General features: G+C 51.2%; 2 protein-coding genes across 6 annotated transcripts in view; both read left to right on the top strand.

The window, feature by feature from the left end:
* Adam8 (ADAM metallopeptidase domain 8) overlaps nt 1-3,006 on the top strand; it is a 13,465-nt gene extending 10,459 nt beyond the window's left edge. Inside the window, exons 23-24 of one of the 2 annotated variants that reach the window (XM_021198818.1) lie at nt 1,931-2,005; nt 2,409-3,006. In XM_021198818.1, the coding sequence (XP_021054477.1) occupies nt 1,931-2,005; nt 2,409-2,459 (126 nt within the window). In that variant the 3' untranslated portion in view covers nt 2,460-3,006. The remainder of the gene's footprint in view (nt 1-1,930; nt 2,006-2,408) is intronic. The other variant, XM_021198825.1, reaches the window with a different exon arrangement.
* Nucleotides 3,007-3,189: 183 nt separating this feature from the next.
* LOC110336622 (sperm flagellar protein 1-like) lies at nt 3,190-9,780 on the top strand. 4 transcript variants are annotated; one of them, XM_021219304.2, is made up of 7 exons: nt 3,190-3,392; nt 3,797-3,908; nt 4,703-4,853; nt 5,257-5,454; nt 5,805-5,892; nt 5,975-6,071; nt 9,475-9,780. In XM_021219304.2, the coding sequence occupies exons 1-6, from the start codon at nt 3,257-3,259 to the stop codon at nt 6,046-6,048; spliced, it is 759 nt and encodes a 252-aa protein (XP_021074963.1). In that variant the 5' UTR covers nt 3,190-3,256; the 3' UTR covers nt 6,049-6,071; nt 9,475-9,780. The 4 variants fall into 4 exon arrangements, with proteins under 4 accessions (XP_021074963.1, XP_021074988.1, XP_021074971.1 ...); XM_021219296.2 differs by having other exon boundaries at nt 3,249-3,392; nt 5,257-5,458; nt 9,475-9,609; XM_021219329.2 differs by lacking the exon at nt 5,805-5,892 and having other exon boundaries at nt 5,257-5,458.
* Nucleotides 9,781-12,755: the final 2,975 nt, after the last annotated feature.

Genomic DNA, 12,755 nt, shown 5'->3' with positions numbered 1-12,755 from the left:
AACTCACTTTGTAGACCAGGCTGGCCTCGAACTCAGAAATCCGCCTGCCTCTGCCTCCCGAGTGCTGGGATTAAAGGCATGCGCCACCACGCCCGGCTCACAGGTGGCTTTCAATGCACATTCTTGTGTTGAAGGTGCTAGTTTGCAGTCTTCTGAGAGTCCCTCAGTTTGACTACTTGTCTTCTTATTGTAAGTGGGTGTGGGTGGCACACTCTTAGCAGCGATAGCACGGGAAGTAATTATAGTAGGGAGAGTGTCCGAACGCCTCTGATTTCCATGCCAGGAGCTATCCCTGTGTTCAATGAGCTGATGCCTAGAGAGAGAAATGAACGACTACCACCGAGATCATCTGGAGACTTAAAATCCTACATCTCTGGAATCTTTGACACTTAACAATTGCCACTGTGTTTTATGCTATAGTGATTTTATTTTTCTTGCTTTTTTTGTTTTATTTATTGTTGTGTGCATAATGTGTGTGGGCAGGTGTGCCATGGTGCACACGTGAAGATCAGAGGACCACTCTGTGAGGTTGGCCTTTACTTGGCTTTTGGAATCAAACTCAGGTCATCAGGTTTGCGCAGCAAGCACTTTACTAGCTGATCTATCTCAGTGGCCCCTGCTGCTGTGCTTATTATTATTATTAGTAGTAGTAGTATTAACTAGTATGGGGGTGGGGTGTGTGTGTGTGTGTGTGTGTGTGTTGTGGCGTGTGCATGCACATCACAGGATGCAAGAGGGGATCAGAGGACAGCCTCGTGGAGCTGGTCTACGTCTTCCACTTGTACATGTTTCAGAGACTGAACTCATATCACCATGCTAACAAGCACCTTAACGCCCTGAGCCATCTCCCAAGCCCCTGGGTTTTTTGCTTTTTTCCTTTTTTGTTTTGTTTGGTTTGGTTTTGAAGATAGGCTTTCACTCTGTAGCCTATTTTAAATGCTATGGAACTCGCTATGCGGCCCACACTGGCCCTTAAGCCCATGATAATCCTATTGAGTCAGCTTCCTGAGTAATGGTTTTATGGGAATGAGCCATCACACCTGTGATTCTCTGCTTTTCCTTTTTTTTTTTTTTTGGGGGGGGGGGGGCGTCTAGGTGGATGATTTTATTTCCTTTCCTTTTTTTTCTTTTGAGACACGGTCTCACTATATAGCCTTGGTTGGCCTCTACGTAGACTAGGCTAGCCTCAAACGTATAAAGGTCTGCCTGCCTCAGACTCCTGAGTGCTGGGATTAAAAGTGTGCCCCACTGTGTCTGGCCATGGACTAATTTTAGACTTACATAAGAGCTGAAAAATCCCTTTAATCTCAACACTTGGGAGGCAGAGACAGTTGAATCTCTGAATTCAAGGCCAGCCTGGTCTACAGAGTGAGTCCAAGGTAGCCAGGGATATACAGAAAAACCTTGTATCAAACAAAACAAAACAAGGAAAAGAAAGAAAAGAAAAAGCAAACGTCATCATAGCCACAGTCCCGACTGGCAGAACGGAGCAGGGTACAGGGAATTCTGGGCAAGGAGGAAAGGAAGCTGGAGGAGGAGGAAGGCAAAAACGTGTCTAAAACCCACCAATGCCAGGTTGCCATCCTCTTTAACAATGCGGAAACGAAATGTGTTTTCATAGTTAATTCTTTCCTTTTGCGCTTCTAAAGACTTAGGTTCTGAAAACTTAGACCTTCAGGGCAATGTGTGGGATACTGGGGAGGCCGTAAGATGATTGGTCGGGTCAGCTAGCCAAGTAGAGGAGCTCTGTCAGGCTCAGGCTTTATCTTCTGAGTGGTGAGGCCATGCAGGGGTTTCCTACTGAGCTGTGTGAGGACAGAAGCCTTGGGGCTAGGCTGGAGCTGAGCAGGACGGCCTTAGGATGAAGCTGAGGGCCGTACTTGGCCTTCTTAGGAGATTCCCTCAGTCCGCTGTGTCTGGTTCCTCCTAGGTCAAGCCAAACTTTGCACCCCCGACACCACCAGTCAAGCCTGGGACTGGAGGGACGGTTCCTGGAGCGACTCAGGTGAGCCCCAGAGAGAAGGGTCGATCCATCTTGCAGGAACCCTCCTGCTGACGGTGGCACTGTTTTGGAGGGTGGGTGGCTGTTTTCGTTTTCTTAGCTGGTAAGTTTTGGGGACATCTGAAAAAAAGGGAAAATCCTCAGTAACAGGCTTGATGTCTGCTTTATAATCTGCCAGAACTTTCCAGTGCTTGCGGCTTTCGGGGGCTATCGATTTTTCCTTTTCATATGGCTAGTCTACAGTATATATGAAATGCTAGTACAGTCATCTTGTGAGGTCGGGCCCATTCTGTTGTTAGGGGAAGTGGAAGTCTAAATTTAAAGAACTGGCAATGGGTATCTTCAGCTGGACCTCTCCCGTATCAGATCCTCTTTAATATCGATTTCCTTTTTTTTTCCTTGGCAGGGAGCTGGTGGGCCAAAGGTTGCTCTGAAGGTCCCCATCCAGAAGAGGTGACCAGCCTTGGCACCCCAGGGCCATCGTTTGTGGACGTTTGGAGATACCACTGATCCTATAAACGTGCTCCTTCAGCAACACCCACACCCCCACCCAGGCTGGACCTGCACACACTGTTCCTACCTAAGGAATAATCTCTCTGTGACTCTTGCTGTCCAGCTGCCCTCTTGAACCAGTGTCCTGTCAGTGGCCGTGGCCAGCTTAGACCATATGTCTACAGATGCTAGTGGCTAGGCAGGGGTGGCGTCGCCTGCAGTGAGCGTGATCAAGTCTATCTGTCTGTCTCTGGGTGGACAGAATGCCAGGAGTCCCCTCCCAGCAACTTCTGCACCAGCCCTCACACAGTGACCTCTTTCCAAGGCACAGTTCCTGCATCTACATCCCACTCGTGTATGAGACTTAGGAAGGAAAAGCCGACGTTCTTGGGGTGTTGGGACAGAAGTTGCCGTCATTTCCGGATTGAAACAGACTAGTTGTTGAAATTATGACTAAACACTATTCACTAATAAAGATTCTATTTTATCAGTAGATTATAGATCACATTCTAAATGGCGGTTTGTTTTTATTACACCAGATCAAACTATTTCACCTACCATCTCCCTTCGTTTTTTAACCATCCACCTTGATTCAGCCAGATCTCTAGGACATGTAGGAGGACCAATCCTACCTGGGATTGAGGGAGGGACGGGCGCGGTTAGGGCCCCGCCCCTTCCGGCTGTGCCTCGTCTCCCAGCAACGGTCCAAACCCACCAGGTTTCTTCCGCTGTGTTTCGCTGCTGCAGACCCACTTCTCTGCCATGCTCAGTGCTTCCAAGCCGAGCTCTGCTTCGTTCCTGCCAACGCCTGGGGATATTCACAACCTCTGCGCCTGGCTGGACCGGCTCCCACTCAGCCGCCCCAAGCGCCACTTGGCTCGGGACTTCAGTGATGGTGGTGCGAGTGAGGGCGAGGCGCTATGGGGCGGATGATGAAGAGGACTCAAAACTGAGGGCCACCCTTGCCTCCAGCCCCCTAGTACGGTGTGGGTGTTGGGGGAACGGAGAGGTTCTTGAGTCCAGACTCGTGCTCCTTAGGAAAGGTAGTAGCAAACATGGCCTCCTGTGGCTCTTCCAGCTCCCCCTGGGCTCTCACGTTGTATTAGCTTCCCAGGCCATCCTACCACTTGGTCTGACCTGGAGTCTAGGTGCCGTGCCAAAGACTCGGGGACAATCACGGGTTCCCCCAGGATAAGCTCGTGTCCTTCCCACTCCATTCCATTGCATCTCATGTGGTCAGGGATTGCAGCTGCACCCCAGGGTCTTGGCCAGGCAAGCCAAGTTCACCTTGCATTCCCACAGTGCTGGTGGCCGAGATTGTGAAGCACTTCCGCCCTCGGCTGGTGGACTTGCACAGCTACGTCCCAGCCTGCAGTACAGATCAGAAGCTGAGCAACTGGAGCCTTCTCAACAGGCAAGGCCTGGGAGCTCAGCCCACCTAGGTTGACCCCGGGGATGCTCTCTCCAGCCGTGGGTCTCTGATTGCCTAACTGTGGGTCCTTGCCTACAGAAGAGGACCGCAACCTGGGGGTGCCTTGCTAGGGCAGCCTACCAGCTAGCCTGCTCCCTTATAGATCAGTAGAGTTTTACTTCACCTCCCCAAATGTCCTCAGACAAGTCTCTGCCTGTATGGTGTGATAAATGACATCAAGAACAAACAGTCGGGCAGATATGTCTGATGTAGTCCAATCACAGAGGGCCCTCAGAAAGTGCCTGAGCAGAGCAAGGTGGAGAACATGTGTGGGCACCCCCCCCCAAAAGACTGACTCAGATTGGAATGGAAACATTGCCGGGCTCGGACCTGGGTACAATCTCATGGGCTTATGTTTGAGAGGGTAGAGATGAAAAGAGACCTCAAGGGAGAGATGATCATGCCTGAGAGGGCCCAGCTGCAGGTTTCCGGTACTGTTGAGCTGTATCAACAGGATTTACAGAGAGCAAGCCATTAGAGAGATGAGAACGAGTGCAGAGACCATGACCTGATAGAGCACCCTGTGTTCTGTGATCTCCTGAGACATAGCTCCAAAGGCCAGAAATGAGATAGCCATGTGCCACTCAAGTGCAGGGCAAAAAAGGGGGCTCTCTGAGAAAGCTAGGTGCTGCCCAGTGGCTGGAAGGCATTGCAGGGAGCACAGAACTTCAGGGAGGGCTCAACTCCCGGCCTCTGATGGTACTGCTTTGAGAGTGTGCCCCTACTCTTCTTTGCAGGAAAGTCTTTCGCAAGCTGCACTTGTGTATCTCAGATAGTGATATCCAAAGGGTGGTGTCCAACAGGCCTGGAGTTATTGAGTCTATCCTATGTGCACTGAGGGAGAAGATGGAGGCCAGGACTGTTCATGTAGGCTCTGCTGGTACAGCTGTAAGTGTCTGCACATCAATTCGGCCTGCGAGTCTGCTGTGTCTTCTGCCCTTTGCACACAGTCAGACATTCCGTCTGTGTGAGAATAAAACAGAGAAATTAATGTCTCTGTGGTCCAGAAAGAAATGAAGTCCATACATGAGGCAACAGTCCTCACTTAGACTCATTCCTGACTTCCCTGCTGTCTGGGATCTTCCCGGGGGGGGGGGGGCTCCCCCATCTCCTTCCCAGCCCAATCCACCTACACTGGGGCAGTGAAAACACTGAAGAGTTAATCAAAATACAATCATCCCAAGTGCTTCCCACTATTCTCCAGTTTCCACACTAACCCCACCCAGAGTTCGTGATGACCAGACAAATTGAGCGCAGCTACACTTCACTTCCCAACTTTCATACTTTGCAGGATCCAGGACACTCTGCTGTGGATGCCGTCCGACCCTGGCGGGATCTTACCCCCCACCCACATACCTCTAAGGTGCAAGATCCTGATGTGGATAACTGCAGCTTGTCAGAGCCCCTCTGGGACTCCTGCGGAGAGCGCCACTATGTTCCTGAAAGCTGGGTCCCTAATGATGTTGAACTCCCAAACCTTCAAAAGAAGGCAGGTATGCTCAGGTGCATCCTGGGCCCAGAGGGTCTAGTGGGCTTCTGAGGAAGGCATAATACTTAGGGTCCTGGCTCCATCAATACCCAGAGAGCAACCATTCAAGGGGTAGCTTGTGAGCTATGCAGGGAAGCCATTATTCAAACAGGAGCACCATTTCTGAGGTTTCCAGGGCTATGCAAAGGTCCCTGAAGCCAAGATAGGACCAAGTCCTTCCATGATAACTTCTGAGTCTGCTTTACCGGCTATGGATCATGTCCCCTCCCTCATCCATATGTCCGTCCTGTCACTAGTGGGTGCCTATCAGAAGCAAGGTCCTGAGCTGATGGTGTCTATTTGTCACACAGGCCTACAGTGCCCTCCAGCCCCCTCCAGCACGAAGATCCTTCAGAATCAAAGGGATTTGGAGAAAATGGGCTGCTGTGCTTGCAGAGGGTGGACCTTTATCTCTCAAATTCTCCCTGCCCACCTCCTCCTGGTCCCTAGCCTGGATTAAAGGTCAGTGTTTACCTTTCAGGGACTCAATTGAAGGGCTCTGGGATCACCTGGTCAGCATCCAGCAGCAGCTGGAGGACAAAGAGCAAGCACTAGCCATTCTGCAGGAGACGGTCAAGGTATGGTCCTATTGGGCATCCCTTGCTTCCTGGAGATTCTGAGCTGCAAGGATGCAGAGGGACCCACTGCCCCAGTTTCACACTCCTTGGCTGAGTTTCTGCAGAGCGGGCACTGGCCCAGGGAGGGCAGTATGGGGAGTGCAAGGCCCTGACCAAAGAGTCAACGTTCTTTAGACATTCTTTAGATTCTTTAGAAATTAGTCAGTGGCCTAGCAGTGGTGATTCACCAGGCTTTAATCATACCAGCACTTAGGAGGCAGAGGCAGATGGATCTCTGTGAATTTGAGTCCAGCCTGGTGTTCAATTCCAGGACAGTCAAGGCTACCGAGAGATTTGAAATTTGAAGAAAAGAAAAAAAAAAAAAGGAAAGGAATCAGCCTGTGGACCATTTTAGTCCTCAGAGGCAGAAAAGATGTGGTGGATACTCACCACCTGCCTCAATGATCTGTCCATCCCAGACCCAAGTGCAGCTCAGGAGTACAAGAGGGCAGTGTGGACCGGGGCCCATCTCAGGAAGCGGGTGCTGGGCGAATGCCTGGAAAGCAGATAGAGAGATGCTGGCTGAAGAGGCTCCTGCCTGCCCTTCCCCACCCCACTCCCATTCCCCCCCCCCTCCGCTGCCGCCCCAGCCTGAACTGGGCCTTGTCTTTCTCTTCATCTCCAAAAGCCAGGGCCCTCAAAACAACGTACCCCGGGATCCTCCTGAGCATTTAGATGTGCAATGCATACCTGGTTTTGAGGCACATCTCGTTCTATAGAACACACTTAGCTCTGCGTGCACACCTGCCTCTGTGATACACAGCGTATTCTATAGTGCACATATGGCTCTGCAGTGCACACTGGGTTCTGTGGTGTGTGCCTGGTTGTGTGGGCTAATGCCTGGGACTGCACATGCACATCAGGTTCTGTGGATGCACTCCTGGCTCTGCGAGGACACACCTAGTCCTGCAGTATCTGCCTGGTTGGGTGGTACATGCCTTGCTCTCTGATGGACATTTGGTTCTGCAGGCACACCTCTGCTCTTGCACCAGGAACTTCCAGTGCCCCTTACCATTCCTTACCTCTCCCTGTATCCTGGGAACACAGGAGCTAAGACAATGGGGACGAACGGAGACTGCACCAATGGGCACGGGGTCACAGGGGCTATCGGAAATTGCAATGCCATCTGAGTTCCTGAGTATGTACCCAAACCTTGACGAGTTATCTTCTTGTGAAAACAGGAAGGTGATGTGATATTACTGTGGCTTTGGACTTACAGAGCAGTAGAGAGGAAGCGGTAAGGAGAACTGAAGCTGTTGCCTCCACCGCCCTGCTTGCTCACATCGCGGCTCTCCCCATAGTTGCCCTGGTTCATAGCTGACCAAGGGAACTGTAACTTCACTGGAGACCCAGGGAGGAAACAGACCCACTTGCCACCTAAGGGTTGACACTCAGCTTGCCATTTAAGGATTGAATACCACTTGTAAATTGTCACAAAGGGAGACAGATGACTTGGGAGGAATTTGTTGTGATAGACAAGGTGTATCAAGCCTGTGGCTGGGCCCCATAGGATGGAATCCATTGCTGCATCTAGCCATACCGCTCCCTGGCTTTTTGATTTGAATGAAGGTGGGAAGGTATCCAGAACAGGGGCTTTATGTGCTGCCTGTGAACACAGCGTCACACTCCACAGGTTCAGGGAGGGACCTTGTCTTTCATTGTCTGCTGTGAGGCTGGCTCCCCACCCTGAACTACATGCCTTCCTTCACACTACATGGGAATGAGACAGACCCAGTTTTTCTGCCTGAGGATCATGGTGGGGTCTAGGTTTCTGATGGGAGAAAGTTTGGGACAAGGTCATCCTTGAAACAGGCATGGATGGACCACAGATGCCCCAGCTGTACCAAAGGGGCTCAAAGCTCTTTTCTCTCTCTCTCTCTCTCTCTCTCTCTCTCTCTCTCTCTCTCTCTCTCTCTCTCTCTCTCTCTCTCATTTTGTGAAGCTGAGTATAGCCAGAACAGCCTTAAGTTTCAGTGGTTCCCTGTTTCTGCCTCCCCGGGACTAGGACTGTAAGTGTGTTCCACCATTCCTAGCTTTAGCAGCCCCATCTTCATTCACTTATGTTTTTATTTCATTAGAAAAATTATGTGGGGACTGGCAAGATGGCTCAGCGGGTAAGAGCACTGACTGCTCTTCTGAAGGTCCTGAGTTCAAATCCCAGCAACCACATGGTGGCTCACAACCACCTGTAATGAGATCTGACGCCCTCTTCTGGTGGGTCTGAAGTCAGTTACAGTATACTTATGTATAATAATAAATAAATCTTTGGGCTGGAGCAAAATTTTAAAAAAAAAGAAAAAAGAAAAAAAATTATGTGTAGCTGGGCATGGTGACATGTGTCCTTAATTTCAGGATTCCAGAGGTAGAGGCAGAAGGATCTCTGTGAGTTCAAGGCCAACGTGGTCTATATAGAAAATTCCAGGACAGCAAGGACTACATAGACAGAGTCTCAAAAAATTTTTTTTTAAATTTTGTGTCTGTCTGGGTGTGTGTGGGTACCCATGGAGACCAGATGCATCGAACTCTTCGGGGCTGGAGTTACAGGTGCTCGTGAGCTGCCTCATACGAGTGGTAGCACTCAAACTCTGAACTTCTCCAAGAGGTGACCGGTATACACACTCTCTCCACCAACATCCCCCCCCTTTTTAAAGACAGGGGTCTCTCTACATAGCATTGGCTGTCCTTGAACTCACTATGTAGACCAGACTGGCCTCAAACTCACAGAGTTTGCACTGGGATTAAAGGCACATGCCACCAAACCCAGCAAGAGTATGCACTCCTAACCTTAACCACTGAGCTATCTCCACCCCCTCCTCCACCCCCACCCCCCCTTATTCTTGAGTCATCAACTTTTGGAAGTACATGATGAACAGACAGCACAACAGCCACATATCTACCCATCATCTGCTGTTTCTGCAAATGTGCTCTGAGTAGCTTCCCAACTAGGTGCTTGGTTCACAGCAAAGAAGGCTCAGTCCCTCTGCCCCTCTGCAGCCCTGCCTAGCCCAGCCCTGCCCTGCCCTGCCCTGCCCTGCCCTGCCCTGCCCTACACTTGTCCTTTCTGGCAGATACAGGGAAACAGGCAGGGAGGCCAGGGAGATTCCCAACAGGGAGCAGGAGGAGAGAAACCAGCCATCCACAGCCTGTTAGCCCTGTGAGCTCCTCGGGCTCACTGACTGTAGGATCTTCCCCAAGCATCTTGGTGTCTGTCTTTCCCAGCGGCCCCCCACAAGGGCCGTTGGCCCTGCCCCGAAGCCATCAGACCTGGAAGTGTACATTCATTCCCAGAGGTTGGAGTTGCCCGAGGCCTAGCCGGCAGGTAGAGACTTCTTTAGATACTTTCAGACTTGTGTGCTTTCTGAAGATTTTGCAGTTGAAGGTGATGAGGTTGGAACATCTGGTACAGCTGAAGGACCAACGGATCTGGGAGCTGATGAGAACTGGACCCGAGGAGCATCAGATCTGGAGGAGGCCCCATCCAGAGTCATTCAGACCTTGATCCTGAGCCCAACCGGAGCTTCTCACCGATCATGCAGCCTCCAAGTGAGATGTGAGGTGTGGAGGTCAGAGCACGCTGGGGCCGGAGATGAATTTGGACAGATTTGAATTTGGTTCTCCCAATCCCCCAGTATCGTGTCACCATCATTGATTTACTGCATTTGTGAGCTCATGAAGTCCTGGTATGTGCAGTGTCTCAGGGTCGCCTTCCAGGGTGGGTGGGAATCACTAACCATGGAGCCGCCCTGAAGGTTTCACTGATAGGGACCCCTTGGAAGATTTTGCAGGCCTGAGCCTGCTGGACTTTTCCACTGCAGGGGGTCACAGAGAGGAAAGTTGCTGGATATGCAGGAGGAGAGGCTATAGGAGAGGATGCCACACCCCTTCTAAGGTGGCCTGGTATTGCCCTGAAGATTTGGTGAGCCAGGTAGACCTGAACCTGCAACGTAGATAGCCACGGCTAGTGGTACAGCTGTTGGGTTTCAAGACCTGGCTGCTGCTTCCTGCCTCTGGGGTATCCTCACCCTTCTGGGCACCAGCCACACACATCCCTAGGCAGGGGCTGGGGACGGGGCATGCCTGGGGGCTGCGTAGCTACCTGGCCTCTATATCCACAATGGGGCTTAGCTGGGGCCCCCCTCTGCTTCCTCACAGCTACCACTCTCCCTAGAGTCACCCTTCTCTGTGCCTGTAGGCCGCGGCTGGTCCCTGCAGCCTCTCAGGAAGTCGCAGCAGAAACTTCAGACTGAGCTCATGGCTTTACAGCTGCCCCCCAGAGATGCAGGCACAGTTTCCTCCGTGAGTCAGAAGCAAGTCACTAGCCGCAGATCCTGCCCCCCATTCTATGCTGAGTCACTTTTCAGAGCTCCAGTCAGTAGGGCAGTGTCCCTGCAGTCTGGCTCTGTCAGCACTGGTCCCTGTGGTCAGCGGATTGGGAAAGCTTTGTTCCCAGCAGAAGCAGGGGACCTCCAGGAGAGTAGCCCTATTGTCTTCCTTGAGGCCTAGCCAAAGTACACTGTGGAGGGCGACACCTCTGTTGCATGGGGCATGGATAGGTTTCTAGTGTTCAAGGCAAAAACCTTTCCTAAATGGCTGTAGAACCTTCCAGATGGACCTGCAACAGTACTAGGGGTAAAGTCAGGCTTGTACCTCAGGGAGGTGGGAAGAATGGGGAAGGGTCATGGGGCTCAGTCAGCACAGGCCCAGACAGTTGTAGACCTGGCCAGCCCTCCAAGTCCCCTCACGCAGTGATAGTTCAGGCCAGCTTTCTGGGCCAGATGCATGCACAGACATGGATCCCACAAAATAAACATGTGGAGGCTGCTTCTTCGATGGGCAGGAAGACTACCGCTGGCAGCCTGATGCCTTGTAGGAGGCCAGTGTTGTGGACTTTTGTGCGAATGCATATGGAACAACATGTGTGACTGTATATGTGACAGTGTGAAACTGTGTATGACTATCAGCAGCACTGTGTGACTAGGTATCCAGTGCTGTGACAATGTGTGATTGTATATAACCGTGTGACATTTTGAGTGTGTGTGGCTGTGTATTGACTATGTGATGCTTTGTGGCTGTGACTCTGTGATTGTATATGTGACTGTATATGTGGCATTGTTTGTATAGTGTGATGGCCAGTACTGATGCCATAATGGCATCCTCAAGATGGATGATGGCAAAGATGCCATCCAGGGGGCTGACAGGCTGTGACTCCTGCACCAACTGCTCCTCCCTGATCCAATACTGCCTCCTGGGCCTCGTGGACTGGGCCTGGGCCAGCCTGTTCTGGGCTTTGGGCAGAAAGAATGTAGCTGGAAAAAAAAAAAAAAAAACACACCCAAGACTTTGGGGTGATGATGCCACTCCCTCAGGGCGGGACCCACTCAGTACTGGAGCATGTGTTGTGGCTCAGGTAACACACACCTCGGGTGGTTCATAGGCAAGACCTGGCTTGCCCACCCAAAGCCACACTCCAGGAAGCAGGCGCAGCAGAGAGAGGCCTGACTTGACCTGGAGTTCCCCAGGCATGAGGAACTAACTAGAGTACCCATGCTGAGGTGACCTGAAAGAAGCATTTAGTCACACAAGAGTAGGGTCAGGGGGCTGGTGAGATGGCTCAGCGGGTAAGAGCACCCAACTGCTCTTCCAAAGGTGCAGAGTTCAAATCCCAGCAACCACACGTGGCTCACAACCATCCTTAACAAGATCTGACTCCCTCTTCTGGAGTGTCTGAAGATAGCTACAGTGTACTTACATATAATAAATCTTTAAAAAAATAAAAAAAGAGTAGGGTCAGGACCACAGTTATGGCATAGAGGTGTCAACCCCACAAGATGCTGAACCCTGGGCCACTGTGCCTGGGGCCTCAGGACATGTTGGCAATTGTCTTCTGTCTACTGAGAACTTGATCCTGGTGTCTCCCTGTGCCCATAGCTCCAGGCTTCCACTGTCTTGTCCCAGACCACGTTGTCATTTGACCTGTTCCTAGCCAGTGTCCTCTCAGGAGAAGCACCCGTGCTATCTGTCTCTATGTCCAGAGTTTCCACTTGGGACTGTCTTAGTTACATTTCCAGTTACTGTGACAAAACACGGTGACAATGGGCTTGTCTCAACCCAGAGCCCAAGTTCCAGTCCAGAAGCCACAGCAGCTGAAGCTTAAGGGAGCTGGTCCTGTTGTGCCTGTAATCAGAAACAGAAAAGCATGCATGCATGCTTACGCTCAGAATGGTACCTTGTTTACACACTCTAGTACCCAAACCCAGGGAATGGTCCCACCCACAGTGGACAGGTCTTCCTGACACAATTAACATAATTAATCAACATAATCCCCACAGATAGGCCTTCACTGAGAAGTTCTTTTCAAGTAATTTTAGATTGAAGTTGACAAAATTAACAGTTAAAAACTGTAATTTTGAAGGCGAGGCAGCTGGAGCCACTCTAATACAGCAAGCTGCTTGCCTCAGGGGCAATCCTCATGTGTTTGTCCTGGCTAGGAGCACCTGGTTTCTGTAAACTCATGGAGGGGGAAGGGAGGGAGGGAGAGAGGGGAGGGGAGGAGAGAGAGAGAGAGAGAGAGAGAGAGAGAGAGAGAAAGTGTTAGTTTAGGGTGCCACCTAGAGGAGGTTTGTGGAACTGCAGGTGTGGACGCAC

Source organism: Mus pahari, chromosome 1, assembly GCF_900095145.1.
Source record: "Mus pahari chromosome 1, PAHARI_EIJ_v1.1, whole genome shotgun sequence".
Taxonomy (NCBI): Eukaryota; Metazoa; Chordata; class Mammalia; order Rodentia; family Muridae; genus Mus; species Mus pahari.
This window is presented reverse-complemented; position numbering and strand designations above follow the sequence as displayed.

What these genes read in the sequence shown, in the direction of transcription:
- LOC110336622 (XM_021219296.2), top strand. Translation starts at nt 3,257, where the DNA reads ATGCTCAGTGCTTCCAAGCCGAGCTCTGCTTCGTTCCTGCCAACGCCT. An exon ending in TCGGGACTTCAGTGATGGTG is followed by an intron (nt 3,393 to 3,796) that starts GTGCGAGTGAGG and finishes GCATTCCCACAG; the next exon opens with TGCTGGTGGCCGAGATTGTG. An exon ending in AAACCTTCAAAAGAAGGCAG is followed by an intron (nt 5,459 to 5,804) that starts GTATGCTCAGGT and finishes TTTGTCACACAG; the next exon opens with GCCTACAGTGCCCTCCAGCC.